At 40.0% G+C, this 25,579-nt stretch overlaps 2 protein-coding genes across 4 annotated transcripts in view; one reads left to right on the forward strand and one right to left on the reverse strand.

Moving 5' to 3' along the window:
- The window catches only part of PAAF1 (proteasomal ATPase associated factor 1), a 60,597-nt gene extending 45,090 nt beyond the window's left edge, over positions 1-15,507 (reverse strand). For 2 of the 3 annotated variants that reach the window (XR_003005553.1, XM_024761941.1), the window contains exons 1-5: positions 15,444-15,504; positions 14,015-14,055; positions 10,939-11,042; positions 6,725-6,814; positions 106-204 (exon numbers count right to left, since the gene is read on the reverse strand). Coding sequence is in view for 2 of the 3 variants with exons in the window: in XM_024761941.1 (XP_024617709.1) it covers positions 106-204; positions 6,725-6,814; positions 10,939-11,042; positions 14,015-14,055; positions 15,444-15,490 (381 nt within the window). In the remaining variant the exon portion in view is untranslated. Of the gene's footprint in view, positions 1-105; positions 205-6,724; positions 6,815-10,938; positions 11,043-14,014; positions 14,056-15,443 lie in introns of all 3 variants that reach the window. The other variant, XM_024761939.1, reaches the window with a different exon arrangement.
- A 90-nt stretch (positions 15,508-15,597) lies between these two features.
- COA4 (cytochrome c oxidase assembly factor 4 homolog) lies at positions 15,598-18,656 on the forward strand. The gene is made up of 2 exons (XM_024761984.1): positions 15,598-15,763; positions 18,004-18,656. The coding sequence occupies exon 2, from the start codon at positions 18,016-18,018 to the stop codon at positions 18,268-18,270; it is 255 nt and encodes an 84-aa protein (XP_024617752.1). The 5' UTR covers positions 15,598-15,763; positions 18,004-18,015; the 3' UTR covers positions 18,271-18,656.
- The last annotated feature ends 6,923 nt before the right edge of the window (positions 18,657-25,579 follow it).

Genomic DNA, 25,579 nt, shown 5'->3' on the forward strand with positions numbered 1-25,579 from the left:
AATTGATGTGCAGTGTTCCTACATTTTCAGAATGGGCCACTCTTCTTTCCATGGCCCAGTCTAAGGTTTCTCAGACCACCCTAAAAGTGTACCCAAAGCCTTTACTCTGAGCTCTCCATTGGAAGCCTGCCAGATCTTCATGCTCCCATCAGTACTAGAAGACACACCAAGGCCTCCTCCACTGGAAATGTCCAGGCATGTTATCTGTTTAAACGACAAAACAACCAGTGTTACAAATAACGAAATGCTCTTCTTCCCCTGAAATATGTTATAAACCTCTCTCATTTCACACTCCTCTAAGACTTCTTCAAGCCTGTGCTTCCCAACACAAAGGACATGTGTTTCATATGAAGGCTGAGTTATCATCACCGATCTCCCAACAAGGCTGGAGCCAAAACCCTTTATTTCTCGAAACAAAAAACTATTCTTGTAGTCATCTATAATCTCCTGCTTCAGCTATAAAGTTACTTATTCCCATATCATTTCCATAGTTTCTATCTTTTGCTATTTTATTTTAAAATTAAGATACTTCTCCTAATTCCTAGGAACCCACTTACACAAAAAGACAGATTTCCAAGATGCACCAGGATTCAAGGAAAAGTAAAGATGCTTCCAATTTACTACTTTACATTCCCTCTGTAAAATCGTAACTGTCTGTGTGTGTATTTCAGAATAAGTAATAGAAAAATTCTCAAATTCACTTATGCAATTTCAATATTAGGAATCACTTCATGAATAAGCCATGATCAGAATGTCAAGTCTCTTTCATAAATCAATACATGCATACATAATATCCCCTTTTTATTAAAAAACACCCAGTTACAAATATTCCAGAAATGTAAGACTGAGATATATAATCACAGTCATATTCCCAGCAACTATGATTCCAATATGACCTAAATTATTTTTAAATAGTAGGAACTTCCAACAACAAAAAACAAAAAAAATAGGAACTTTGCCTTTAATTATTCAACCTTCCACTTTACATCTCTATGCCAATTAAGCCATAATGAATAGGTTTGGCAAAAACTAAAGGGATATATGGGTCAACTCTAACACTTTCTAAGACTTTTTCTTCTTTATTTTGGTTCCTCAATAAAAGGACCATTAACTTAATTGCAGTTCTTTTAATTTTAAGGATTATGACAACAATTAACATTTATATCATGTTTTATCATTTATAAAACATTTTAAAATACACTGAATCATTTGATCCTCATAATAATCCCATTCTGCTCCTAGCTTCTCATCGGTGGATACTGCTTTCACATTCTAGTGTAGGAGACATTTCTCAGATCTATCTTTCTTCTCCAACACCACTGCTACCACCCTAATCCTGGGCCTTAAATCTGACTACCAGTACTGTCAAGTTCAACTCTATTCTGGCTCCCCAACTACATGATGAGCTTTATAAGTGTCAGAACAATGTCCAGCACTTTCTCACACAAATCACAGGCTATGTACACAGTAACTATTTAACAAATACCTAATAACAGTTTGGGAAGAGGGATGAAGCAGCTCATCAACACTAGAAAAGAAAGTAAAGCCATTTGACCTATATCAATGAGACCAGCTACTGTCCCCATTCAAGGGCCCCAGAAACAAAACATATTTAAACACTTTCCTACTCACTCTGAAATCAATTTAATCCCTAAAGCAATACAGCCCAACCTCTTTCCTGACTCAGGTGCCATCTTCCAACTGCCTGCTAGGCATCTATCTTTGGCTTTATAGTGGACACCTGAAACTTAACATGCCCAAAATAGAACCCTTATTTCCCCTGCTCCCTACCAATGCAACTACTTGTCCCCCAAGTAAATGACACCAGAATTTACCCAATTCTCAGGCCAAAATTTTTGGAATTATCCCAACTCCTCATTTACTCACATCTTATATCCAAGTCATTGGCAAATCCTCTCTGGACCCACACCCTAGAATACAGGCTCTATACCACAGTTCTATCCATTACTATATAGCCCCAGTGCCCAGAAGAGTATCTGGAATGTAGTAGGTGATTAATAAATGGGTGAATCACCTAATAATGAGCTCAAATAAGAGAAAGGGAGAATAAGAAATAGAATAAATGAACAATTAATGATTTTTTTTAAAATGACCCACTCCTCAAAAGGTAAATGGTTTTCCCAACTCCCCAAGGAGTTCACCACTTCCTCCCCTAGTGGTCTTCAGCTTCTATGTTTATATTGGGTTGGCCAAAAAGTTTGTTTGGATTTTTCTATAACATCTTACGGCAAAACCCAAATGAACTTTTTGGCCAACTCAATATATCATAGTGGTTGTCAACCAGGGGCAATTTGTTTCTGGGGGCACATTTGGTGATGTCTGTAAACATTTTTAGTTGTCACAACTGGGGGCAGTGTCCAATGGACAACTTGTAGCTAGAGGCCAGGGATGCAGCTAAACATCCTACAGTGCATAGAACAGCCGCCTACAAAAAAGAATTATCTAGCTTAAAATGTCAATACTGCCCAGGTTCAGAAACTCTGATATATGATTTGGTACCCTCTCAGTTAATATACTCTTCCTGGAAAGGATAGGGATATTGTGTTGTTTATCTCAGTTACATATCTTTGGGTCCCTAGTTCCTAGACCTAAAAAGTAATTAAGTCTGAACTATCTATTCTTCCAAAGTGATAGAACACTGAAAAGTAGATTATACATCATACCAGTTGTCTCCTTCCTCCAGATTTTTATTAAAGAGAAAGAGGAAAGAGAACTAACATTTACTGAATAGCTAGCTATTATGTGCCAGACATGTAACAGACACTACTCTCATATAATCCACTCAAAAATCTTTAAGTATTGGTGAGAAATCTGAGGTTTAAGTGGTAGTTTAATTTCCCCAAGGTGAAAGAGCAGAGCCAGGATACAAACCTAGGTCAGAGCCTAAAGCTAAAGATCTATTCCTTAGTTACAGCAAAAGAACAGACAGATAAATGGAGCATTCCTAAATATTGGATAAAGATGACAATTCAGAGACCTTCAAAATGGTGGAGGAGTAAGATGTGGAGATCACCATCCTCCCCACAAATACATCAGAAATACATCTACATGTGGAACAACTCCTACAGAACACCTACTGAACACTGGCAGAAGATCTCAAACTTCCCAAAAGATATATATATTTTTTTCCTTTCTCTCTTTTTGTGAGTGTGTATGTGTATGCTTCTTTGTGTGATTTTGTCTGTATAGCTTTGCTTTTACCATTTGTCCTAGGGTTCTGTCTGTCTGTTTTTTTTTGTTTGTTTTTTATTTTTTAGTATAGTGTTTAGTGCTTGTTATCATTGGTGGATTTGTTTTTCGGTTTGCTTGCTCTATTCTTTCTTTCTTTCTTTTCTCCCCCTTTTTTATTACTTTTTAATCTTTTTATTTTTAATAATTTTTTTATTTTAATAACTTTATTTAATTTTTTCTTTCTTTCTTTCTTTTTTTCCTTCCTTTTCTTCTAAGCCATGTGGCTGACAGGATTTTGGTGCTCCGGCCGGGTGTCAGGCCTGTATCTCTGAGGTGGGAGAGCCAAGTTCAGGACATTGGTCAACCAGAGACCTCCCAGCTCCACGTAATATCAAATGGCGAAAGCTCTCCCAGAGACCTCCATCTCAACGCTAAGACCCAGCTCCACTCAACGAACAGCAAGCTACAGTGCTGGACACCCTATGCCAAACAACTAGCAAGACAGGAACACAATCCCACCCATTAGCAGAGAGGCTGCCTATAATCAGAATAAGGCCACAGGCACCCTAAAACACACCACCGGATACGGTCTTGCCCACCAGAAAGACAAGATCTAGCCTCTTCCACCAGAACGCAGGCACCAGTCCCCTCCACCAGGAAGCCTACACAATCCACTGAACCAACCTTAGCCACTGGGGGCAGACAACAAAATCAACGGGAACTACGAACCTGCAGCCTGTGAAAAGGAGACCCCAAACACAGTAAGTTAAGCAAAATGAGAAGACAGAGGAACGCACAGCAGATGAAGGAGCAAGGTAAAAATCCACCAGACCAAACAAATGAAAAGGAAATAGGCAGTCTACCTGAAAAAGAATTCAGAGTAATGATAGTAAAGATGATCCAAAATCTTGGAAATAGAATGGAGAAAATACAAGAAATGTTTAACAAGGACCTAGAAGAACTACAGAGCAAACAAACAATGATGAGCAACACAATAAATGAAATAAAAAATTCTCTAGAAGGGGGCTTCCCTGGTGGCACAGTGGTTAAGAATCTGCCTGCCAATGCAGGGGACATCGGTTCGAGCCCTGGTCCGGAGAAGATCCCACATGCCATGGAGCTACCAAGTCCATGTGCCACAACTACTGAGTCTGTGCTCTATAGCTCACGAATCACAACTACTGAAGCCTGCAAGCCACAACTACTGAAGCCCACACACCTAGAGCCCGTGCTCTGCAACAAGAGAAGCCACCACAATGAGAAGCCAGTGCACCACAATGAAGAGTAGCCCCCACTTGACACAACTAGAGAAAGCCGCGAGCAGCAACAAAGAGCCAACACAGTCAAAAAATAAAAATAAGTAAAATAAATAAATTAAAAAAAAATTCTCTAGAAGGAATCAACAGCAGAATAACTGAAGCAGAAGAACGGATAAGTGACCTGGAAGATAAAATAGTGGAAATAACTACTGCAGAGCAAAATAAAGAAAAATGAAAAGAATTGAGGACAGTCTGAGAGACCTCTGGGACAACATTAAACGCACCAACATTTGAATACAGGGGTCTCAGAAGAATTTTATAGCAATACAATCCTGCCTCAAGAAACAAGAAACATCTCAAATAAACAGCCTAACCTTACACCTAAAGCAATTAGAGAAAGAAGAATAAAAAACCCCCAAAGTTAGCAGAAGGAAAGAAATCATAAAGATCAGATCAGAAACAAATGAAAAAGAAATGAAGGAAACAATAGCAAACATCAATAAAACTAAAAGCTGGTTCTTTGAGAAGATAAACAAAATTCATAAACCATTAGCCAGACTCATCAAGAAAAAAAGGGGGAAGACTCAAATCAATACAATTAGAAATGAAAAAAGGAGAAGAGAAGTAACAACTGACACTGCAGAAGTACAAAGGATCATGAGAGACTACTACAAGCAACTATGCCAATAAAATGGACAACCTGGAAGAAATGGACAAATTTTTAGAAAAGCACAACCTTCTGAGACTGAACCAGGAAGAAAGAGAAAATATAAACAGACCAATCACAAGCACTGAAATTGAGACTGTGATTAAAAATCTTCCTACAGGGCTTCCTTGGTGGCGCAGTGGTTGAGAGTACGCCTGCCGATGCAGGGGACACGGGTTCGTGCCCCGGTCCGGGAAGATCCCACATGCCGCGGAGCGGCTGGGCGCATGAGCCATGGCCGCTGAGCCTGCGCGTCCGGAGCCTGTGCTCCGCAACGGGAGAGGCCACAACAGTGAGAGGTCCGCGTACAGCAAAAAAAAAAAAAGAATTAAAAAGTAACTTATAAAACAACATGTACTGTAAAAACCTGTTGTGGTAAAATATTTAAAGAAAAAAGACTGGATCAAGTAAAATAATTATATGTAAAGCTTACCATGTGCTGGCACATAGCAGGTGATCAATAAATGTCAGCTATGACTACTATGATTATTATTTTTTAACTTTTTAAAATCGAGATACATTAATATACAATATTATATAAGTTACAGGTGTACAAAATAGTGATTCACAATTTTTTAAATGTTATATTCCATTTATAGTTATTATAAAATATTGGCTATATTACCTGTATTGTACAATATATCCTTGTACCTTATTTATTTTATACATAACAGTTTGTACCTCTTAATCCCCTACTCCTATTTTGCCCCTCCTTATTTCCCCCCCCGCCACTGGTAACCACTACTTTATTCTCTATATCTGTGAGTCTGTTTTTGTTATGTTCACTAGTTTGTTTTATTTTTCAGATTCCACATATAAGTGACATCATACAGTATTTGTCTTTCTCTGACTTATTTCACTTAGCATAATGCCTTCCAAGTCCACCTATGTTGCTGCAAATGGCAAGATTACTATGATTATTATTAAGTGTTACATAACAAAAGCTTACAATAGTTATCTTTAGATTATAGAAATGAGTGATTTTCACTTTTACATTTCCTAAATTTTCATCACTAAATATATATTTGTTTTGCAATAAGGATAAAAACAGCTATTTTTGAAAATGTACCAAACACTAAGAAGCAGTAGGCTTTAATACAATCAGTTTATTCACCTATTTCTCATTTCTGTTTCTAAAAAGCTTACGGTAGTAGAAAAGGCTTTATCACAAAGACCTTTGAAAATTATCCCTCAATATGCTGTACTTGGAATTTTGAGAAAATGCCCCTTCCGTTTGGCAAAGGGACAGAAATATGAGCAGTGGCAAATTACTCAAACATCAACTACTATCATCATTATCCAAAAGCGGGTAAGTAGCTCTGGTAAAACATATATAAGGAAATTTCATACAATTCCTTTATTTGAGATTACCAGTGAGTGGATTTGTATATTTATTCTAAGTGGACCCAAGTACCAGTCTTGCCAAACCTATCACACTTTATCAGCTGTGTCATCTTATAATGCAAAGTAAATGAAAAACACATTAATTATGAATATGTTTATAGCACTAGACAAGCATGAAAAATTAACATGTTATTATATTTTCTCATTTTATCAGAATACTTACACTCTTTGTATGAATTCTGGAAAAAGTAGTATATGGTGCCAAAAACTTTGAAGATGCATTTTCCTTTGGACATGAAATATGAATGCTTTTCTAAACAGAGAAGGAAAAATGAAATCCATCAGTAAAGCTACTCCAATGGAATTAAAGCTTCTTAAAGAAAACATTAGGACGAAAGAACACTCTTACCTTTTAAGTGTACCCTAATCCTCCTTCCCCAACCCAAGACACTATCACTCCCCTACAGATCAGCAGTCCTTTTACTGCAGAGGGCTACAATGTAATTTGGTACTGCTGAGCCATTATGCTTTTATGTTGAAGAAAACTGTTCCATAGAAGACAAACCAACAATAAGATACAAATGACAAACACGAGAACATTAATTTTCATAAGAAACTCTAATACCAGTACTCTCAGTCAGCAGTGTGGCAAGGAACAGTACCAAGAGTTGTGAAAAAACAGCACCAGCTCCCGGGCCTAGGGCTGAAAAGATTAGTCTAAAAGTAAACTTGCTGCCTATAAAAGAACTTTCAGAAAAAATGTTAGACTACTGACATGTATAGTTACCAGAGTAAGAAAGTAGGTAAAGTAAATTACGGTACACTCACACAATGTGTAGGCCCTGGTCAGGCTTGTGGTGCTCATTCCCAACTAGGACTTAAACTGACTATACATGTTCATAGACTGGTCATCACCAAATAGCTGTCTTATGATTTCCCACATGTTTTGATTAGTCATTATCACATATATTTCAGCTACTATAGCAAGATAACACTAGTGACGTAGTAGTAAATTACACCTAGAACCAGATGTTAGATTCAAGTGACATGACTTGCTGAAGGCAGACTGCAACCATTTAGGGTAAGTATGTTGGTGTTTCAAGGCAGAGGTATAAAAGGCTTGGTAAACATCGCCTCAAGGATTCTTGCAGTACAACGATCCCTTACTCTAATTTGCAGAATACTAACACCATCCCCTAAGTGTTTATCTCCTACACAGAGCTGAGGAGCTGCTCTCACCAAATGGCCCCTAACCTGTTATCTCTTCTGCAGTAGTACTTGAAAGTTTCTGGAAATTCTGCTGAACAATGAAAATGCCTTCAATAATCAAGATTTTCTGAACCTCTTTATAAGGCTAATCTATGTACAACAAGCACAGTCCTCATAGTTCATTAGAAAGAACAGTTTCAAAGTTATTCTCATCACTGAAAATCAATATATTCTTATTACAGGTCTTCTCCTTTAAAAAGAGAATTAGATTATCTATACAAACAGTACTTTCTTAGCCAGTGTATCTATGCCTGGCTGCCTGCAGGTCTTTCATTAAATGAGTTTTTGTTTCTAACCACATGACAAAGCCCATACAGCTGCAAGAGAGCTGACCCGGATTTGGAATTGTTTCCTGTACCCAAAACTAAAGTGTCAGCTAAATTTTCCTGGCTAAATATTCATACCAAGCAAGGATATGAGGAGCTCTGAAAGCTTAGTGTTCGAGCCTCTGTAAGAACTGTGTTTGCTCTCAGAAGACTATTTCTTTGGGGCTAATTATGTAAAAGATTTCAAGAATCAGTGGTTTTCTCCTGCTTATCGATCCTGCAAATCACCCTTTAACCGTAAACAGACTATGAAGGAAGATAAAAGTTGAGTTACCTTCCAGCAGTAGAGAATCATGCTGTTAATGAAAAGATATTAAAGAAAAGCTGCAGGAGATATCAAAACAGACAAAATTCAGTGTGAGGGGGAAGTGTGAATATTCCACATTAAGATAAAATTAAAAGTCAAACTTTTAATCTTTCCAAGTAAGGTTTTTAAGCATAATGACCAATCTGTATAATAGAACACTGTAGCAACATCAAACAGCAAAGTGACTCATGGCAGTTAGGAAACAAATGAACGTTCAACCATAAGCATTTACTGTCTGACTTAGTAAGTACACTGCAGAAATTAGTAATGATATTGGAAAAGGTAAGGTTTGTATCACAGCCTGAGTACAAAGGGAAGAAAGGAAGTCAGTGCCCAGGCTGTGGATGGATACTGGCAAACACCTGGAAAAAATGTATGCTTGCAAGGTGGTGTCATACTTGAAGTTAACAGAACTGGGTTTTAATTCTGACATAGTCTAACTAGCTTTGATTATTAGGGGTTAATTAACCTCTCTGAATCTGTTTGCTTATCTGCAAAATGTAAATTTAAAATGCCAATCCCACAGGATTGTTATGATAAACAATAACTCACTTTTAATATCTTAGTTTCTTTCATATGCAATTTCACTCCCCACTAATCAGCCTATGAGGTAGAATACTGTCTCTGTTTTATAGATGAGGAAACTAAGGCTCAGGTAACTAAGTTATTTGTCCAAAACCATATTGCTAGTAAGTATCACAGTAACTAAGACTTGGACTCAGATCTTCTGGTACTTTCTACAATACTGTTCATGAAAAACAAATATAAAATATAGAATAACATGTAGCTTATTATTTTGCACAGAGGGTAATGAATGAACATCTGCTAAAGATCTTATGTAAAAAACAAAGTATTCCCTACTCTTGTCAGTACACCTGAAATATTTTACAAGTAAAGAAGCTTAATTATACACACACCAAAAAAGGCCGTTTCACCCTTTGGGAATCATCTCACCAGAGCACACTGACTGCTGCCATCAGAAAGAGGAAGGAGGGCTTCCCTGGTGGCGCAGTGGTTAAGAATCCGCCTGCCAGTGCAGGGGACATGGGTGCAAGCCCTAGTCCAGGAAGATCCCACATGCCACGGAGCAACTAAGCCCATGTGCCACAACTACTGAGCCTGCATTCTAGAGCCCACGAGCCACAACTACTGAAGCCTGCATGCCTAGAGCCCTGTGCTCCGCAACAAGAGAGGCCACCACTATGAGAAGCCTGCGCACTGCAACAGAGAGTAGCCCCCGCTCTCTGCAACTAGAGAAAGCCCGCGCACAGCAACGAAGACCCAACACAGCCAAAAATAAATAAAAATAAAATAAATAATTTTAAAAAAAAAGAAAGAGGAAGGAAAGTCAGATCATGAGTTCTGCAACTTACATGGCCACCTACTCACCTCAAAGACCAATGAGAAAAACAATTAAGTACTACTAATACAGGTCTTCACCAAGGTGTGCCCAGACACATTATAAAACTACGCTGTACAATATGGTGGGTACTAGCCACATAAAGCTACTGAGCACTTAAAATGTGGCTAATGCAAATGAGTAAATGAATTTTTAATTTTATTTAAAGTTTAGTTTAAAAACACACTTGATTCAGTTATTGGAAAACTTTTTAAGTACATTTGGAACTACTTAGATATGTGAATCTGTTTTCAACTGTAAATTTTTTAAAACCTACATATCAAGTATTTCCAATAAAAATTTAGAGTCTGGGAGTTCCCTCGTGGCACAGTGGTTAAGAACCCACCTGCCAATGCAGGGGACACAGGTTCGATCCCTGGTCTGGGAAGATCCAACATGCTGCGGAGCAACTCAGCCCATGCACCGCAACTACTGATTAAAAAAAATTAGAAAAAAAAAAAAAAAATTAGAGTCTGAATTGAGATGTGCTCTAAGTGTAAAATATACAGAGGATCTCAAAGACTTAATAAAAAAAAAACTATCTCTAATACTTTTTTATATTAATTACAGGTTAAAATAATACTTTAGATATACTGGGTTAAATAAAATACATTATTAAAATTAATTTCACCTGTTTCTTTTTACCTTTTTTAGGTGGCTACTAGAAAATTTTAAATTACACATGTGGATACACACTACTATATATAAAATAGATAAACAAGGACCTACTATACAGCATACGGAACTATATTCAATATCTTGTAATAACTTATAATGGAAAGGAATATGAAAAAGAAAATAAATATGTACATACATAACTGAATCACTTTGCTGTACACCTGAAACACTGTAAATCAACTATACTTCAATAAAAAAAATTACATATGTGGCTCACATTCATCTATTGGACAGCACTGGTATAAGGGAAGTAAGAGGAAGTTTGCATCTAAAAGCATATGTATATATAAAAGAAAAAGAAAACTCTTGACATTCAAAGGCAGTAAAAGCTATGATTATTATACAAATGAAATGGAGACGACACTGATACGCAGATAACAGTATAAATCTTTAAAGTATATATATAGGTACTACCATAGTTTTGGACACAGTGCTACCTAGAAGACATAAAAACCTACCTTGTTTATTTCGTTCACAATAAATCCTTCCGAAGCTGTAACCTCTGGGATGCCATCAAGGCCAATTCCTTGACAAGTCAGGCTGCCATACAAAGTTGGTTTCCCTATATAGCACAAAAAAGCATGTCTCAAAAAAATAAGAAGAATTAAACATTTTTCTCCTTGAAGACCCAATTCAGGCATCTGTATAAATGCGAGGAAATTGGCTCATGAAAGGAAAGCAGGCACTTGTGTTAAAAGTGAGGTGAAGTAGAAAGAGCACTAGTCTAGGCAAACCTAATTTGGAAGAAATATGTTCAAGGGCTAAAAGCCAGGAACAAAGATTTTGAGATACAATATAGTATTTGTAGAGAAAACTACTACAGTAATCTCAACCTCAGTTTTACTGGCTGTGAAATGGAATTCTACCAGGACGAAAGGTGAAGATGAACATGAACATATGCATTTATCCACAGTATATACACATAATACAGAGTAAAGAGTTAAGCTTCAATAACTGGAAAATTTGCTTAAGTAGGACACTGCTTTTGCAGTGATATGGGCTAAATAAGATATTATCCTACACATAAACATATGTAGATGGTAGAATGGAATTAAAAACATTCTATTCTTCTTCTGCACTTTATATATACACTTCCGCAACAGCCCATAACACGCTGTTTACATTTCCGGCCTCCCCACCAGACTGTGAAGTCCTTGAGCTCAGAAACTAGCAAGGTGCTACAAATTATTCAGTTAAGTAACTTGCACCAAACTGAAATTCTAGGAGTAAGAGGGAAGTAAAAACCATCATGGATTCATGCAGAGAGGGAGAGCTTCTCAGAGAGGGTGGGACTTAAGTAGGATCTTGAAAAAAGATAGGAGTAGGCCAAAGATAAGGGAATGGAAACCCCAAGTCAGGGAGGGGTGTGTCAAGAATAAGAAAAAGTCACAAAGAACAAGGGGGAAGGAGGCATCAATTAATATACCACTTTGGTAGTTGAAAGATACTAATGGAGTAACTCACAATCTAGGGTAGAAGTATGGACTAGAGAAGATCTAGTGAAGTAGGTTTTGCAGAGAAATGGCATGAAATTCTAGTTCAGAAAGATGCCACAAAAATAGGATTGAGTGAACTCTGCTTTGTGTCACATTTCATGATTCCCTCCTGACTTCACCAACCATCCTATGAAGTTTAGCCCTTTTGGTACATTATTTCAACCAATCCCCTGTCATCACCCTCAATGACCTCTCTACATTTGTAAAGTCTCTGAAATGATCTCAGTCTCAGTATTTTGTCTATATAACAAAAGTGTGAATGATCCAACTACTCACCTTCTACATTTCTACATGTAGGCTGCTGAGTGCAAATACAGAAAAGGACACAACTGTGCAGACTGGCACCACTACAATTTACCAGTTTCCAAACTCTGCACAGTTTTGCAGTCCTTTTGCCCCTTTTGTTCCCCAGAGCAGCCAATTCTTATAACACCTAGCCTGCCATCAAAACCTTCTTCCTAAAAAAAAAAAAAAAAAAAAAAAAAAAACCTTCTTCCTTCATAACAGCCAAAAATTGGAAACAATTCAAATGTCCATCAACTGATGAATGGACAAAAAATGTGATATATCCTTACAACAGAACATTACTTGGTCGCAAAAACAAATGAATGCTACAAAATGGATGAACCTTGAAAATGTTATGTTAAATGAAAGACATAAAAGGCCACATATTATGATTCTATTTATATGAAGTGTCCAGAACAGGCAAATCCATAGAGACAGAAAGTCAATTAGTGGTTGCTAGGAGCTAGGAGGAGGGCAAAATGTGGAGTGACTGCTAAAGAGCACAGGGTTTCTTTTGGGGGTGATGAAAACATATGGAATTAATGGTGACAGACATACAACTCTATGAATATACTAAAATCCACGGCATCGTACACTTTAAAAAGATAAACCTTATCATATGTGAATTATATTTCAATACAGCTATTATCTAAAAAAAATTAGAATGCTAATAGTACCTACCTGATACGGTTGTGAGGAACAGAAATAATGCATGTAAAGCATCTAGAACATGGATAGCACATATTTTATTTCGAAGAAAAAGCTGACCCTACCTCCAACATCACAAAGAAAACTGAGGCTATAAGATACTCTCACATATCCATATTCATGTATTTGCATTTATCTACATCTACACTTACCCTCACCTTCTTTCATCTTAGGCTTTTAGACTTAATTCAATCTCCTTCTCTCTCCTCTAAGACAATGGTTTTTCCATTAGTCCTTCTCTTCTCTACCTACAACCTATATTTTAATTGCTCTCCAATTAGTTCCCATCTTTAAAAATAAAACAAAAACCCCTGATTTGTAAACCTTCTAGCTACCCTGTCTTCTTCGATGCAGCATCAATTTCCTCAAAAGAAAATTCTGTTTAAAACTCTAGTTCTCACAGAAATAAAATATCTTATTATAAAAAGATATCAAAGGTCTCTGAAATGACAAATAATCAGTAAAACAAAGGAAAATTTATAAACCTTGGGAATGATAAATGGCAGGGTGAGGTGACCAGGTGTTTTACTCTGATGCCTAGAAAGGTGGTAACTTAAGAACTGAGAAAATCAAGGAGAACCTGTTTGACAACAGAAGTGCTCAGCTTCAGGTTTTGGATTTGATAAACTCAAGATGACAGTGAGAGCTTTAAGCAGAAATGCATAGCACACAACTACTCAATGTCTGCTTGAAACTGAAGAGAGGTCAGAACTAGAGCTATAGATCTAGGAATCATAATCAGGAAGGTCACAACTGAAGCTATAGAACTGCTTAGAATACAATAATATATGGCTAAGAGACTGATTAAGAAGCATCAGCAATGTCTCCATAAATAAGTCTGTGGCTTCCAAATGGAAAACCAATCTGAAGGTCTTTCCCTAGAATGGAGTTGCAGAATCATTACAGCAGAGTGGTCAAGAACAAAGAACATTTGAAGACTCTTAGCACTATGCAAGAACTTTGGGCTAGGAGAAAGAAAGCTCTCTCCTAGGGGTAGTAAATCCTCTTTCTCTAAAGAGAAGGCATATAGATTTAAGGACATTACCTGGGGGGTGACAGCTCAGCCAGGCCTCCCCTTCATCCTTCCTATGAAGAGAGACAAAAACCTAATTAGGCTCACTCAATGTCAAAAAAGGATGGTACTGATGCAAGGGAGAAAGATCATATAATTTCTAGTTTGGCCACAGCACTTAGACATGATCTAGTCTAACATCTCATCCAGGCACAGACAAATTTTATTTGTTGAAGAAATATTTGTGGATTAAGTGTTTAATGAATAGATCTGCTGGTTAAATGAAGCTCAAGTATTTCATCAAACATTTCATGAAGGGGCTTCCCTGGTGGCACAGTGGTTCAGAGTCCGCCTACCGATGCAGGGGACACGGGTTCATGCCCCGGTCCAGGAAGATCCCACATGCCGCGGAGCGGCTGGGCCGGGCCCGTGAGCCATGGCCGCTGAGCCTGCGCGTCGGGAGCCTGTGCTCCGCAACGGGAGAGGCCACAACAGTGAGAGGCCTGCGTACCGCAAAAAAAAAAAAAAAAAAACACATTTCATGAAATACTTATTAGTTGCACAATCTTGGTCAAAGTTACTTCTTGATTCTGGTCTTGCATTCTCTCAAAGGCACTTGGTGTGGCCCTCAATAAATGTCACTGGTCTTCCTTTTACACATTCTGTGTTGTAGTAAGCAATGTGTATTTTATTTCAGCCCACTGAGAAAAGTGTAAGTTTCTTAAATGCAGGAGACTATGTTTTATTCATCGTCACCACTGTTTCAATTTGAAAAACGTATTAGTATAATAGTTGCCATTCATGGCACTGCTGTACTCATTCTAGTGCCTAGCATAATAACTTGCACAGTATATGATTAATACATGTTAAATAAATGAATGGTTTGCTGTGCATTCCAATTAAACTGTTTCCTTTTGGAGGGCAGGAACCACCCCTTAACTTTAGAGTACACATCTGAACTCCGCCGGGCATCTATCTAGGTCAGAGACTGGACATGGTAGGCGTTACACTGTTTCCTGAAAAGAACTGTACAATATGACTAATATACCACTAGGGATCGAGGAGCATACAAAGACTCCATCACACAGTCAAAGACAATGTGGTGGTGGAGAGTACTGGGACTTATGCAAATAACTGAGGACCAATAAATATTTGCTAAATGACCATGACTACTTGGCCAAAAGTCTTCCTGCCTCCCAGTTTTTCTTTCTCCAACTCATTGATCCTATTCTGTCTCTGAAATCACACGGCGCATATGTGTTTCCTCGGCCTCAGCCCAGCTCTTGCGAGAACGAAAAACAATGACCATGTGGGTTTCAGACTTCATTTTCTAGACCCAGGGTTCCCTCAACAATTGATGAGGTAACCCCTACGGATATCTTGCATCGGGCATGGCTCTCCTTAACGTAAAGACAACATCCGCTACCCGCCTCTTCCGTCCCGGTTCTGGACCTAGATTCACCTGAGAGCCTGGGCCCAGTCGCTCTGAATCCTCAAAGGAACCGCCATCTTGGTCCCGCCTCCACCAGCCCGCGTCTTCCGCTCTTTCACGGAAGTGGGTCCGCGCTTAGGCGCTGCGTCGAAACGAAGGGCGGGATCTACACCGAGAGGCCACCAATGAAAATGCGCGGTGGATCCTCTTCCCCTCCCCGCCCCTTTGTGCGCCCGCGCTTCCTACAGGAGGCTGGTTCCTGACAGGAGTTTTGGAAGAGTTACAAGTGCCTGCAAAACCGACGCAGCTGTGCAGGACCGCGCGTTCGGGTCCTCTTGTCCGCGTGTTCGGTGAGCACTGTGTGCCGCGATCTTGCGCCGTGAAGCCTAGCTGGCACAACTGGAGGTGTGCCAAGCGGCCGCGGACGCGCATGCGTCCTTTTCTGAAGGTGGGAGAGGAGCCAGAGGAGCCTTAGGTGACTTAGCCACCTGGGTTTCTCTGCTTTCCCGTCCTTTCCGTGCCTTCCTCCGGTTTCCGCGAACCAGCTACCGACCATTTATCCTGTCTTGATCTCTGAGCGAGGGTCTTCCTTTTTTTATTCTAGGGAAGACTGAAGCTAGGTTGTAATGGGGAAAGAATACGGCAGCATTTACTTGAGTCCTGTTGTAGCCCATGCACTCACTTGTGACTTACTAGGATATTAATCCTTACAGTAATTCTAAGAGTTAAATATTACCTTAAGAAGGAAACTAAAAAAGATTGCACGCTAAGGTGTGTGCATAGTAAAGTGAGTAAAGTATTTGAACCCAGATTTCTTGGCTTAGGATCCAAGGCACTGTTCTTTCCACCGCACTGTTCCAAGAGGTTTGCCCTTGTCTTTATTTATTTATTTATTAGATTTTTTTTTTTGATGTGGACCATTTTTAAAGTCTTTATTGAATTTGTTACAGTATTGTTTCTGTTTTCTGTTTTAGTTTTTTGGCCAATAGGCATGTGGGATCTTAGCTCCCGGACCAGGGATCGAACCCACACCCCCTGCATTGGTAGGCAAAGTCTTAACCACTGGACCGCCAGGGAAGTCCCTCCCCTTGTCTTTAAAGAGCTCACAGTGTATTTAGGAAGAGAAAAACATAGGAGCTATTACTTATCCAACTCTTTGGACGTGCCAGGCTCCTTACATGCATTATCTTATTTAGTCTTCAACAATCCTGTGAGGTAGATTTGATCTCTATTTTTCAAGAGAGATTATGAAGTGCTTTGCTCAAAGTCACCCAGTGAGTCAGTGACAAAGCTAAGTTTCCAATCCAAGTCTATTTTCAAAGCCCAGTTTCCCCCTCCTCCCTTAGGTTATACTGCCTCTAAAGCAAATGAGTTTTGTGTAGGTCTATAGAGTTCTTAAATCCTTCTTGTGACTTCCCCATTACCCTCTGGATGCCTTAATATGAGGCCTTCCTATGATCAGATACTTTCTCAACTCATCAATTTCATTAATTTTCCTGTTCTCATACTCTGTTCTCCAGTCATGTAGAACTTTCAGTTCCTCTCATGTCAAATTCTGTCTCAAACCCCCACCTTGCTGTTCCATTGATCAGGAATATTCTTTACATCTCTGGCTTACTCCTTTTCATCCTTTAAGTCTCAGTTTAGAAATCACTTTCTCCAAGAAGCCTTCCCTGCCTGTTCCTGCCCTTGTCTGGATTAGGTATTCCTCCACTGTTCCCAATCTTAGCTGTCTGTACACACTGTACACAAGTAAACAGCCTATTTACTTATCTAAATTGTAAACTCTGTGAAGGCAGAAAATGTGTCTGTCTAGGTCACTCCTGTATCTTCAAATCTAGCATAGTGCTTGGTACATGATAGGTACTCAGTGATCATTTGTTGAATGAATCAGAGACCCAGGAAAAGCATTAAGTAGTCTTAGCTCATTTACAGTCTGTCATGGTAAAATTTGTACAAAGGCTGAGGTCATTTATCTTCAAACCTTTCTTAAGTTCCTTCTGTATGCTACCTTGTGCTGGGTGTTCTGAAGCAGATGATTGTAGGAAGGCAGTCTGGGCAGATACACCTCATGTTAAATACTCTCACCCCTCACAGACTCATTTCTTGCCCTGGACCCTGTATGCTCTATGTTACAGCCACACAACTCTCTCCATTCTCTCATATGTCAAACTCTACACGTATCTGGATACTCTCCCAAGTGGTCAACTTTGTTCTTCTCCAGCCATAGAATAAGGCTAATTGGAGAAAAGAACATAGCTTCTCCAGAAAGGAAACATTTCACTTAATTCAGATTCCATTTGTAGAATCCATTCGAGCTTATTAGTGCTGTGCTAAGCATTCTCATATACTTTATCTCATTCTGTTCAGTTCAGACCATTTTGCAGGCCTGTTCTCTGCCAGGCCTAGTGCTAGGGGTACCAAGGTGAATCAGGCCCAGTATCTGTCCTCAAATAGCTTACAACCTTCAAGGGGAGACATATGCTTCAATAGGCTATAACAGTGCAGTGGTCAATGTTATTTATAACAGAGGAACAGTGTCATATATAATCATGTCCCTACTCTAACCTTGCCTCCGTTGATGTTCTAGAGACTCCTAAAGATGTCAGCTCAAGGCCATACCTGGTCCCGACAGGTAAAGAAAGAAGATGAAGAAGAGGACCCACTGGACCAGCTGATCTCCCGCTCTGGCTGTGCTGCTTCCCACTATGCAGTGCAGGAGTGCATGGCCCAGCACCAGGACTGGCGACAGTGCCAGCCACAGGTGCAGGCCTTTAGGGACTGCATGAGTGAACAGCAGGCAAAGCGACGGGAGGAGCTGCAGAGGAAGAAAGAGCAAAGCAGTGCCCACCGCTGAGACCCCACACCACCTGTCCCCAGAGGATGGCCCTGCAGAAACTAGCACCCAGAGAGATCATGGGAGAAAGAAATCCTTCCACAGTGGAAGTGTGGGCCGAGAAGTATAAGACTTGGGGATAGTATTTGGGCCTGGGGTTGAGAGCCAGGCAGCCATGGGTTTGGACGTGACTGCCATAAAGAGCAGTCATATTGTCGTGTTGAGATCCCACACATCCTCACCCATCTTATGTCACCGATATTAAATATTGACCAGTATTTGCCATGTAAAACAAAGAAATGGGTTAAGGGATGCTCTCCTACGCTACATCTTGGGTCAGTGCGCCAAGTACTGCGCTGATTACATGGACATTTAATTTTAAAGTAAATTTACAATCTAAAGGTAAATTGGTTACCTAGTCAGTTCTTCATTTATTCAGGCATTGGTTCAAAAATATCAAGTTTTTCTGAGACCTTCTCATATGCCAGGCACTGTGTAGGAAATTGATATGATGAAAATATGATCTCTGCCTTTATGTTGATTTAGTCTGGTTTAAGAGAGAAACAAAACAACACTAGAGCAACTAATTAATTCCTGACAATGATGTAAATGACTTTCTTTTTCATCAGTTGTTCTGGATGTTTCAGTCAGTCTAATGGAAGGAAGAAGGCAAATGGGAAAACAAATACTGAGTGCCTCTCATATGCCAGACTCTGTTGCATTAACAGATAAAGAGTCTGACCTCAACATGTTCCCAAACAAAAAAACACACAATGTTGGCTTGACATTTCAAAAGTACATTTAACATACAGATTTTCAGCTTTTGAAAAGTGGAGAAGCTGTCAACATGGAGCTTATATTCTTACTTAACAATTTGCTGGAGCTGAATTAACAATTTCTCTTTTAGGTGGATGTGTTTTCCAGTTCACAACAGTTGCCACCACTTTTCATTTTTCTTCCATGGAACTGCATTACCCAGTCTATTTCTGTCTGACATTTGGGAGTGGGAAGGGAGTTGGGTGGGTGACCCCTGCTATAGAACTGGAATGCAAAGGGGCATATGTTCTCATCATCATCAGTAACATTTCTTAAGCATATATATATATATATATTAGAAGCACAAGTCTGAAATATAGTAGGCCTTAAAACTACTTTGAGCCTTTGTGTTGGTATTCGGGAAGGAGAGAAGGGGAGAAGATATGAGGAATGTGAGTTCAAAGAACAATAAAATCCAATTTCAGCCTTCAGGCAGAAGGGGATGATTGTGTGTGTGTGTGTGTGTATATATATATATATATATATATATAAATATATATATATATATATATATATAAAAGGATGAGTGAATCTCTGTTGGGCCATGTGTACCCAATGCTGTGGGTCATCAGAGGTAGCAGTGTGGACTGCAGCAAGAATCTCAAAGAGAAGGGAGGTAGTTGAGTTGACACCATTAAAGATGAAGTAGACACTACATATTTATAACATATATAGCAGAAAGGATTACCATCTGCAACAAATAAAAAGTCCCTAGAGGGATTTCTCTGGTGGTCCAGTGGTTAAGACACTGCTTCCATTGCAGGGGGCACGGGTTTGATCCCTGGTCGGGGAACTAAGATCCTGCATGCTGCATGGTGCGGCAAAACAAACAAACAAAAAAACTAGAAATCAGTAAGAAAAAGCAAATAGCCCAACTGAAAAGTGAACAAAGTTAAATATGCCCCCAAAACATAGGAAAATGTAAATATATTCTACATCACTTAATAATCAGAGAAATACAGATCTTAAAAGTAGGGCTTCCCTGGTGGCGCAGTGGTTGAGAGTCCGCCTGCTGATGCAGGGGACATGGGTTCGTGCCCCGGTCCGGGAAGACCCCACATGCTGCAGAGCAGCTGGGCCCGTGAGCCATGGCCGCTGAGCCTGCACGTCTGGAGCCTGTGCTCTGCAACGGGAGAGGCCACAACAGTGAGAGGCCCGCGTACCGCAAAACAAAACAAAACAACAGTACTATTAGATGATCCTGTTGACAAAAATTAAAAGTATTTATAATGACCAGTGTTGGTGGGGATGGCGAGAAACAGACACATTCCACTGTTGAAGGGATCATAAATTAGTAAAGCTTTTCAGGGCAATTTGGTGAGATCTACAAATGTTTTAAATATTTAAACAGCAATTCCTCTTTTAGGAATCCGCTTAAACATCTATTATGTTCATTGCAGCATTGTTTATAATAGTGAATAAGTGGTCATAGTGTGAAGTCCCATCAGTAAGGACTGTATTCTTATATATTCAAATATGTTACAACAGAAATGTACCTATATATTAATTTGTATAATTAAAATAGAAATAATAGGTCATGGGGGGCAGGGTATTCTAGCAAAGGGAAAGGGTGGAAGGACCTCAGCAGGAGGAATGGCTTTCAAACCAGCTAAGTGGAGGGAGCAGGATTGGAAGGACTCCAGTTGACAGGAAGCTAACACTGGGACGGTCACAGAACGTGTGTGGGCAAAGAGGGCTCTATTGCCACCCAAGCCTGTTTCCTCAAGTATCAATAAATGGGGATAATTCCTATTTAATAGGCACACTAAAAGAATTAAATGAGAGGTAATATATAAATACCTGGTAATAAAAGTTGTATTTATTGAACTACTATAACTAATATGTATGAAGCATTTAACTCAGGCTATCTGGTTCCAGAGTCTGTGCTCTCAATCCCTATGATATGCTGCTTTCAAATTCCACTATGCCACTTATTAGCCATGTGGTTTTGGGCAAACTACTTAATATCTCAGGATCTGTTTTTTCTTCTGTAAAAATGCAGTTATAATACCTTCCTCAAAGGCATCAAAGCTAATAAATGTAGATCTTCCTCACAGGGTTGCCAAAAGAATGAGTCAATACTGGTAAAGAGCTTAGAAATAGCATCTGGCACATGGTAAGCATTCACTAAATGTTAGCTATTATTATTATTGTGTGCTAGTCATTGTCCTGAGTTACATTATCTCATTTAATCCTCATAACACTACTAACTCTCCTTTACAGAGGAGGAAATAAAGGACAGATTGGGCATCAGACTCCAAGTGTATGTTCTAAAGCCTATGCTATTCTCAGCTCTGTTCTCTCTCACAAGCATCCAGTGCCTAGTACGGTGCTTAACGCACAGTAAGTAACCATACTTACTGTGTAAATACATATTACTTTACTTTTTTTTAGTGCTTTATAAAAAAGGAAACTAACCAGTGCAAGTTCCCCACAGTGTTCTAGATTAGTATGCTTTTTTAGTCTCTCGGCTCTGTAGCCCACAGCCATGGACCTGGAGTTTAGGGTGGTCCATACCTATCCCTATACACTCTACATCTACCTCTGCAGAGAGGCCTGGTGCCAGGGATGAGTGGAGAGATCTGTTGGCTGGGTGCCACCGTTGGCTAGGCCTAGGGCAGACTCATGATTTGGCTCTTCTCTGCAAGTTCCTTGGCTGGAGATATGGCCAGTGCTCAGTACAAAGGTGCACTGTAAAGTGTTTTACTAGATGAGTAATGAGATACTCCTCCCACTCTTCCTCCCTCAGGTAAAGTTGCCAGACCAAATCCTGGGCTGCTGACTTTAGAAATCCGAGGAGAACTGGAGGAAGTCCAAGTTGAAACCTTATATACTTTTCCACTGTATGGAATGCTAGGGCTCCGTGCTCTGCTCCAGCGGGGACTTAAAACAGGCAGAGGATGCAGGAGGGATTCTTTCCTTCTCTAGCAGTTATCTTCTGAAGAGTTGTCATTCCTCAGAGCCTGGACATCTTTCAGAGCCTGGCTATTCTGTCTAAACATGGAGCTGATTCTCTAAATCTGAAATGTCTGAGAATAAAAGTTATTCCAGGGGGAGTATAAGAACTAAATGAATCATTTCAAATTCTCCAGGGAGATCAGACATTTGAAGACAAAAATGGCACGAAGATTAAAGTACAGATTAAACAAGCACAAGACACATTGGCTGCTTCTGTCTGTAGTGCCTTGTCAGCAGGTCTAGTTCCAGACATAACCCAATGCATGCTCAGAGAGCTTTCCTTCCCTAAATATACTTTAGATCCTAGAACAGTGGGGACGGGGGTCTCTGAGTGTTGCTACATTGTCTGAATGGCCAGAATATCCAGATTCCATTTCTTTCTCTCCAACTAAAAAATACTCTTTCAGAATCCACAGCTGGCAATTTTTAGGCTCGATGGTGGAGGAACAAGGCATCCCCAGCCAGAAGAAAGGGACTAACAAGCTGAGAAATCCACTGGCCTTCACTAGGAAAACTGCCCATTTAACCTGGACATTTGGTCCTTCTTGAAAGTTACTGACCCACATAAAAATCCATTTCTAAAAATCTCAGTAATGTGTACTCAACCAGGAATCAAGTGACCTGGAGCTATCCCTGTGAGTGACCTTGGACAAGTTTCTTTCCCTCCTGGGCCAGTTAAGTCATCTGTAAAATGAAGATCAAAACAGATTATTTCAAAGGTTATGCATTGATAGAGCCAAAACTAGAACCCAGCTACCCTGATTCCTAATCCATTGACCTTCCTTTTCTTCTCTCTTGCCTAGCTCTCATGTTTTTGCAGCGGTACTAGGCATAATTTAACCCTAACTGGGTTCAAAACTAAAAGTATGCTGAAGGAATGAACGATGGCTACATGCAACAATGTGGGTAAAACATCAGGGTAAGTGAATGAAGTCAGACACAAAAGGTTATAACTCTATGATATTTATATATTGTTCTAGATAGGTGAAACTAACCTATGGCAATAGGAATAAGATTAGTGGTTGTTTCTGGGAAGAATGACTATGAAAGAATGTAGGGGAACTTTCTGGGGAGATGGAAATGTTCTTTAACTTGATATAAGTGTAGGTTTCATAGGTGACTGCATTTTCAAAACTGATCAAATATACACTTAAGATCTGTGTGTTTCACTATAGATAAATTATACCTCAATGAAAAAATAGTCTTTTACAAAAGTATAGTGAGGGACTTCGCTGGTGGTCTAGTGATTAAGAATCCACCTTCCAACGCAGGGGACGCGGGTTCTATCCCTGGTCGGGGAACTAAGATCCCACATGCCACAGGGCAACTAAGCCTGCGTGCTCTAAAGTCTGCATGCCCTGGAACCTGTGCACCACAACTAGAGAGAAGCCCGCACACCGCGACCAAAGATCCCACATGCTGCAAGGAAGATCCCGTGTGCTGCAAGTAAGACCCGACGCAGCCTAAATAAATAAACTTTTTTTTAAAAAACCTGTATAATGAAGTTTAGATGGGAAGGCAATCTAACATTTACTGAGCACATGCTTGCCCATTGTGTTCATCATCTCCATCTCAAGCTCCTACAAGGGATTATCCTCACTTTACAGATCAGAAAACTGAGGCTTAATGAGGTTCAAATAACTCACCTGAGGCCTCAAAACTAATAAATGTAGAAATTAGGAATAGCTCAGGTTTGTCTGCCTCTTTTCTTTATAATATTGTAGGTTGTCTCAGGAAGGGAGGGGACGGTATTTTCAACCTAGAGCCCAGAGATTTGCATTCCATTTGATTTCACTGCCATGTGATCCTAGGGAAGTTCATTTCCCTCTGGAAAATCAAATGAAGCTTATAATTGTTTTGTAACTCTGAGGTTCTAGCAATCAGAATATCTGTCCCTCTTACCAGGATAAGGCATTATGAGCAATTTCCATTTGTTTCAGGTCAGACTAATCGTGAGCACCAAAAGCCCTTTGGCTCTGGTCAGAGGATAAATCAACTAGGTCAGTGACACAAGAGCTCCAAGGTGACAGAACCCAGCAGCCTCCAGTTTAAGAGATAAGCCTGACTCATCCCTCAGTGATGTAATGGAAAGTGATGCACTGGGAATCAAGAGATCTGAATCCTGCTCCCAGCTCTGCCAACGAGGTGCCCTGTCACCTTGAGTAAAGCACTGCCCTTCCTGGGCCCCTAACCTGCACTTGCTTTAGGCTGGCTGGGTTCCAAGGTCCCTTAGCTCTAATATCTTGTCAATTTATGAAACCTTACATCTTGCTTTCACAAATTAATAACAAGGAAAGGTGGGCAACTGGAAAATACCACTGTATTCCAGACTCCTAAATGGGGTCCACATGACATTGCCCATTGCCCACATGATATGGAGGCAGCGTGTATCTGTGTGTATACATGCGTTTATTCACCTTTTTATCTTCAAGTCACTACACATCCTCCAACTTTACACTCATCCATTAGCTGCTGCTCTTTCATCTTCCCTAAAGGAGACTCAGCAATGAGCAATTCTGCAACCAAAATATCAGTCCTCACCTGGCAAATTCTGCCCACACTCCCAGTGGGGTTCACTTGTAAGTCCTGGCCTGCTGAGCTTTCAATTTGAATTCAGAAAAGCATTTTAATTGAAGGCACCTGCTATCTTGACAGCCCTCCCTTAGTGTTACACCTTGAGAGGAAATCTGAGTTTCCTCTTGTTGCCTTTGGAAACCAACTCGAAAAAAACCAAAATAACTTCAGTACTGAAACTGATGAGTTTCAGAAAAGTACACACAATGCTAAGAATGCTCTAAGGTCCCACAGACCTCTATGCAGGGGTATCCCAGAAAAGTAGGGGGGGACAGGGTCTGCCACTTAATAACTGTGTGACCCTAGGAAGTCGCTTCATCTCTCCAAACCTCAGTTTCTCCACCTGTAAGACTGAGATAATACCATCAATCTCAAGGATAATCTGTATAAAGTACATAGCAAATTAGGGCTCAATAAATTTGAGTGTGATACACTCACACTCAGATACCACGCACACTCATATATACACCCTAAAAAACTGGTGTGAGGATTAGAGCTAATGGTAGTACCTAGCATAGGGTCTAGCTCAATAAATTATAGCTATTCTGTACAAAAGTAGGAATGCACTAATGCTCAGAATAGGAAAAACATTAGAGGTCAACTTAGACTAGTGATTCTGAAAGAGGTAACTCTGGACCAGCAGCAGCATCACCCTTGCTCAAGATCTCCTAAGTCAGAAAATCGGGGGATGGAGCCTAGTAAGTTGTGTTTTAAAAAGCCGTGCAGGGGCTTCCCTGGTGGCACAGCGGTTAAGAATCCGCCTGGGGTTTCCCTGGTGGCGCAGTGGTTGAGAGTCCACCTGCCGATGCAAGGGACACGGGTTTGTGCCCCGGTCTGGGAAGATCCCACATGCCGCGGAGCGGCTGGGCCCATGCGCCATGACCGCTGAGCCTGTGCGTCTGGAACCTGTGCTCCGCAACTGCAGAGGCCACAACAGTAAGAGGCCCGCATACCGCAAAAAAAAAAAAAAAAAAAAAAAAAC

This window comes from Neophocaena asiaeorientalis, unplaced genomic scaffold, assembly GCF_003031525.2.
Source record: "Neophocaena asiaeorientalis asiaeorientalis breed wild unplaced genomic scaffold, Neophocaena_asiaeorientalis_V1.1 scaffold263, whole genome shotgun sequence".
Taxonomy (NCBI): Eukaryota; Metazoa; Chordata; class Mammalia; order Artiodactyla; family Phocoenidae; genus Neophocaena; species Neophocaena asiaeorientalis.

Coding starts and splice junctions, on each gene's coding strand:
- COA4 (XM_024761984.1), top strand. CDS start 18,016: ATGTCAGCTCAAGGCCATACCTGGTCCCGACAGGTAAAGAAAGAAGAT.